Source organism: Artemia franciscana, chromosome 15 (assembly GCF_032884065.1).
Source record: "Artemia franciscana chromosome 15, ASM3288406v1, whole genome shotgun sequence".
NCBI lineage: Eukaryota > Metazoa > Arthropoda > Branchiopoda > Anostraca > Artemiidae > Artemia > Artemia franciscana.
In genome coordinates this window covers 23,661,241-23,667,277 of record NC_088877.1, presented here as the reverse complement: position 1 = coordinate 23,667,277, position 6,037 = coordinate 23,661,241, and the positions used below count along the sequence as shown (strand labels likewise).

The window sequence follows — 6,037 nt, the reverse complement described above, 5'->3', positions numbered from 1 at the left end:
GAAAAACAAATTTTTCAAAGAAAGTTAAAGCCACATTAAAACTTGAGATGAGAACAAATAAAGTCCTAGAGCGATTCAAGGTTAAAACAGCTAGAAAATACTATCAAAGAATAAATGAGAAACAAAACAAGTTGAAATGAATAATCACATCAATTACGAAGATAACAGTTGCTAATATAGATGAATATATAAACCCTAAAACGAGTAAGAGTTAAAACGCATGCTCAAATCAATTTAAAAGGAACAAAAATTACTATAAACAGGACTTTGTCTACTGCCCTTACCGTACATCATCTAAAGCCTACTGCGTCATTTGCGTTTTATTGAAAAGTATACGTATTTCCTATCGTACGCGTTAATTTTTCGAAACATGGACCGAAAAATGAAAAAAAAAATCACTATAAGAATCAAGATGATAGAAGAGAGTTAATGAAAATAAACTTATTAATTCTTGGAAATCTCAGTAATTTAAGATTCAAGATTTTGTTAAACAATAACGGAACAACAAAGCCAGTAAAGCGAAATGATGCAATAGGCTATGGAAGGCTTATGAAAGGGAGGGATCAGCAGCCACATTTAAGTTTGAATTTTATAAGCCTATTTCTGCTCGCCTTAAGCTTTAATGCAACTCTATACTTTTCTTTTAAAAACTTTTTTTTTCGGAAAACTTTTAAAAAAATTAATTACTGCTCGTTTTTTATTGCTAAAGTTTTATCATTGGTTGGTATTATGAATATATTTCCGGGTTTTTCTGGTTTTGGCTTAAGAACAGTGGCGTAATTTCTTCAAAATCCTGGAGAAAGGGGGTGAAGGGTTTCAAAGTTCAAGCCAATTTTCCCAAATCAAGTGAAAATGACAGTGAAAACTGAAAAATTACCCATAAAGTACTATAAATATAAATATATATTAAAGAAAACAGATCCGTTCAAGTTGATATTTGAATTATGCGGACTTATCTTAGTCTTGACAAGATTTTTGGAGAAACCAAATTCCAGCTGGGGGGGGGGCAAATTTGTGTTAGGGGGAAAACCGAGGTCTGAGAGAGGCAGTTGTCCCCCTTGCCCCATAGAAAATTACGCCCCTGCTTAAGAATTAGGATTCTAGTTAACATTCTTAAGTTCCATAAGGTGATCTGAGCGTTTCCTTCGATTGTATGCAATATGTAAAACACAGGCCCCGTTTACAAGCTGGATGCAAATAGTGTCTTTTTATTGATTTCAACACGCCCTATATTTTCTGAAAATTCTAAATAAACACCGTTACCGTTCCAGAAATATTGCTCACACAATTTGACAACCTGGATTCACATAGTATCTTTTGATTTAGTTCACCATCATCCTTAGAATTCCCTAGAAGTTTCTAAATATCATTACCTATTCCTGAGGGATTTAAGATACGCCCTTTTGAATATCGGGAATTACATAGTGTATTTTGATTAAACTCAATAGCCCCCTCAACATTCTCTGAAATTTAAACTTTAACTGTTTTACTGTAAGGGACTAAAAATGACATGTTCAAAAGTGGAATGTTTCCAACAATTTAAGCATGAATGATTCCAAAGCTACTATACAAAGACTGACGCAAGAAACAACGCTTGTTGAAATTTTGAACATTTGCTTTCAAACAGAACAAGGGAGAAAAATCAAAGATTTCAAAATACCAGTAATCGAGGCAAAAGTTCTCGACAGAAGATTACTAATCCCCGCATCCCGTCTCTGTCCAGCTTCTCCATCTGCGCTGTCCACTGTGCGTTCTGATGTAAATATAACACTGGCAAGCTTTTGGGCTTGTGAAGTACTTCCGCGTAAAGACGAAACTCTGACATCAATGGCAATGCATAAGAGAAGATGGGCTGTAGAATTCTGTTGCTCCACTAAAGTAAAAAATAAAATAAAGCTTAAATTACGGAAAGGTTGACGCAGAACAAGCTGATTTCAACAAAGAAAATTTAACATCCTATGGCATTAAAACTGAAATAAATTTCCTGTTCCTTAAAACCTAAAACAAATCCTAATTATTACTATATGGTTTTAATTCCTTTTGGAAAGTCCGATGATTACATAAAGCAAAGTTCCAGAAATGCATTCCTCCAATGGTTTATCCCCACTAAAAGCCTCTAATAAATAGTTACTACTCTTCAGCTGGTTAAGCTTCCTTTAAAGTGTCTATATTATTCCATTCTTTTATTTTAGCTATCTTCTGTTCCGCTTAAATTTTAAGCTTCTCTCGAAATGTTTATATTATTCCATTCTTTTATTTTAGCTACCTTCTGTTTATTTTAGCTATCTTCTAAGCCTTTATTCCGGTGTACTTCTTTCCTTTGGAGCTATGGTCTACCATATATATGTAACCAAAAAAACATCTAAGAATATTTCAAAAATTGCAATTACAACTTATTTACATGACTAGATATGTTTCTTCCCACAACTTTTTTTGGGATTTATTAAATGTTTAAAATTTATTGATTGAATGCGACTTTTTTGGGCGATTTATTAAATGTGGGGATTTATTCATTAAATGCGACTTTTATATCCCAAAGTTCTCAAGTACAACATGATTTCAACACTTATCGTTGCGGCCAGCCTTTTATATTAGAATTTTCGTATATATTTATTTTTTGGACCAAACTTTTCTCTGCACGAATTCATTGAAAATACTAATTGTACCACTTGCAACTTATACTTTCATTGCAGCAGATTACCAATATGGAATCCCGAAGAAGCAAGATAGATAGATAGATAGATAGATAGATAGATAGATAGATAGATAGATAGATAGATAGATAGATAGATAGATAGATAGATAGATAGATAGATAGATAGATAGATAGATAGATAGATAGATAGATAGATAGATAGATAGATAGATAGACAGAGACAGAGACAGAGACAGAGAGAGAGACAGAGTGAGAGAGAGAGAGAGAGAGAGAGAGAGAGAAAGAAAGAGAGAGAGAGAGAGAGAGAGAAAGAGAGAGAAAGAGAGAGAGAGAAAGAGAGAGAGAGAGAGAGAATAAATGATGAAGCAGTTATGCAAACATACATTTCTCCCTGAAGAATATATACTTACTGGTAGGTGATGCGCTAAAAGGCAGTGCTTCTCCATGTCTGACTAAAAAGTTCCTCAAATTCCCCTTCATGAACCGAAGCACTGGATAGGACATTGAACCATGAGAAAGAATTACATGAAGCAGTTTATACCCTTCCATTACTACGGCTGCGTCAACTAATCCTTTCAAATTTTCATCAAGTATATTTACTAGCGAATGGAGACAATTCTTTGGCGTTCCATATACACCAGGATTTTGCAACTGAGACTTCTGAAGAGGCTTCTGTATGCTAAACCCAAGTAGAAAATGAACCAAACTAGGGTGAGGTAAGTTTACTCCCTGAAAATTAAACATAGTATAAGAAGGGTTTTTTCATTCTTATAAGCAACACATGGTTCTTTTATACTCTTTTTATATACCTTTTGTACAGCTACCCTTATAATAGAATTTGGAGAAAAAACTTCATCTTTGCGTAGTGATCCTACGAAGTATATCCAGCAATAAAATTTCAACTATCTTGAAACCCAAGCTTCCTAAAGCTTCTCAAACACAGTAAACTTCTCAAAGCTTATGGCATAAAAATATAATAATAATTCACAATAACGCTCAAGGCTACTTAATAACCTATTTGACTCGAGTCGCACCTTCCGTCTATTGATAGTAGTCTGGGTGCCTCTTTCTTAGTAACAGGATGGGTGAGCCTTCTGTACACCTCGCGCTCTTCCGCTAGACGTAAAAAGCCAGAGAAATCATTCTCTAATCTCTTTGGGGGACTGCTGCGATTGCAAGAATTGTGAATCTGGCCTTCGAAGACGAAATTCGGAAGAACGGAACGAATCATCTGTTGCACATGATTGAACCATCAAAGTTACTAGAAATAGACCATGGTGGTGGATCGTTTGCTGGATCTTAAGGCGTTCAAGAAGTTCAAAATTTGAGATTCTACCAAGGAAGACGATTCCGGTGATTCAGTGGAAGCATATATTTCTAAAAATTATGAGTTGACACTGATCAGCCACCTTTCGCGTCCATGTTTCACACGTGCAGATTGTGATAGGGGTGATTAAGACATCTAAAAGTCACGGTATAATTTTTTTTTTAGTTTTTATGGCACTTGATATTAACCAAGTGACATATAGCAATCACAAATTCTGTCAGTCTGTCTGTCGGTCCCGGTTTTGCAACTTTAGGCACTTCCAGGTAAGCTAGGACGATGAAATTTGGCAGGCGTATCAGGGACCGTATCATTTTCCCTATTTGACCATCTGGGTGGGGGGGCAGTCAATTCGGAAAAATAGAAAAATTGACATATTTTTAACTTATGAAGGCTTTGATCAGATCTTAATAAAATTTGATGTTTGGAAGGATATCGTGTCTCAGAGCTGTTATTTTAAATCCCGACCGGATCTGGTGACATTGCAGAGGGGTTTCGGAGGGGGAAACCTAAAATCTTGGAAAACACTTAGAGTGGAGGGATCGGGATGAAATTGGTGGGAAAAATAAACACAAGTCCTAAATACATGATTGACATAACCGGAACGGATCCGCTCTCTTTAGGGTAGTTGGGGGGGGGGTTAATTCTGAAAAATTAGAAAAAAATGAGGTATTTTTAACTTACGAAGGGATGATCGGATCTCAATGAAATTTGATATTTAGAAGGATATCGTGTCTCAGAGCTCTTAATTTAAATCCCGACCAGATCTGGTGACATTGGGGGGGGGAGTTGGGAGGGGGAAACCTAAAATCTTGGAAAACACTTAGAGTGGAGGGATCGGGATGAAACTTGGTGGGAAAAATAAGCACAAGTCCTAGATACATAATTGACATAACCAGAACGGATCCGCTCTCTTTGGGGTAGTTGGGGGGGGGGTTAATTCTGAAAATTTAGAAAAAATGAGGTACTTTTAACTTACGAACGGGTGATCGGATCTCAATGAAATTTTATATTTAGAAGGATATCGTGTCTCAAAGCTCTTATTTTAAATCCCGACTAGATCTGGTGATATTGGGGGAAGTTTGGGGAGGGGGAACCTAAAATCATGGAAAACGCTTAGATTGGAGGGATCGGGATGAAACTTGGTGGGAAAAATAAGCGGGAGTCTTAGATACTTGATTTACATAATTGGAACGGATCCGGTCTATTGGGGGGGGGGGGGGTTAATTCTGAAAATTAGAAAAATGACGTATTTTTAACTTACGAAGGAGTGATCGGATCTTCATGAAATTTCATATTTAGAAGGACCTCGTAACACAGATCTCTTATTTTAAATCTCAACTGGATCTAGCATCATTGGGGGGGGGGAGACCAGAAATCTTCGAAAATACTTAAAGTGGAGAGATCAGGATGAAACTGGATGGGAAGAATAAAAACCTGTCTAAGATATGTGACTGACATAACCGGACCAGATCTGTTCTCTTTAGTGGAGTTGGGGGGGGGGGGGGGTAATTTTGAAAATTGAGGTATTTGTAACTTACGAAAGGGTGACCAGATCTTAATGAAATTTGATATTTAGAAGGATCTTGTGCTTTAAAGCTCTAATTTTAAATTCCAACCAGATCCTGTGACATTGGGGGGAGCTGGAGGGGGAAACTGGAATTCTTGGAAAACATGAAAATTGGGGTATTTTTATCTTACGAATAGGTTATCGGATCTTAATGAAATTTGATATTTAGAAGGAATTCATGTCTCAGAGCTCTTAATTCAAATCTCGACCAGATCTTTTGACATTGGGAGAGTAGGAGGGGGAAATCTTGGAAAACACTTGGAGTGGAGGAATCGGGATGAAGCCTGGTGGATAGAATAAGCAAATGTCCTTGATACGTGATTGACGTAACCGTACTGGATTCGCTCTCTTTGGGGGAGTTGGGGGGAGGGGTTCAGTGATTTGGTGAGTTTGGTGCTTCTGGACGTGCTAGGAAGATGAAAATTGGTAGGCGTGTCAGGGAGCTGCACAAATTGACTTGATAAAGTCGTTTTCCCCAGATTCGACC

General features: G+C 36.8%; 1 protein-coding gene across 1 annotated transcript in view; it reads right to left on the bottom strand.

The window, feature by feature from the left end:
• Positions 1-1,248: 1,248 nt before the first annotated feature.
• The window catches only part of LOC136036559 (nuclear pore complex protein Nup205-like), a 10,059-nt gene continuing 5,270 nt past the window's right edge, over positions 1,249-6,037 (bottom strand). Inside the window, exons 2-3 of the mRNA XM_065718862.1 lie at positions 3,067-3,385; positions 1,249-1,873 (exon numbers count right to left, since the gene is read on the bottom strand). Of these exons, the coding sequence (XP_065574934.1) occupies positions 1,620-1,873; positions 3,067-3,385 (573 nt within the window). The 3' untranslated portion in view covers positions 1,249-1,619. The remainder of the gene's footprint in view (positions 1,874-3,066; positions 3,386-6,037) is intronic.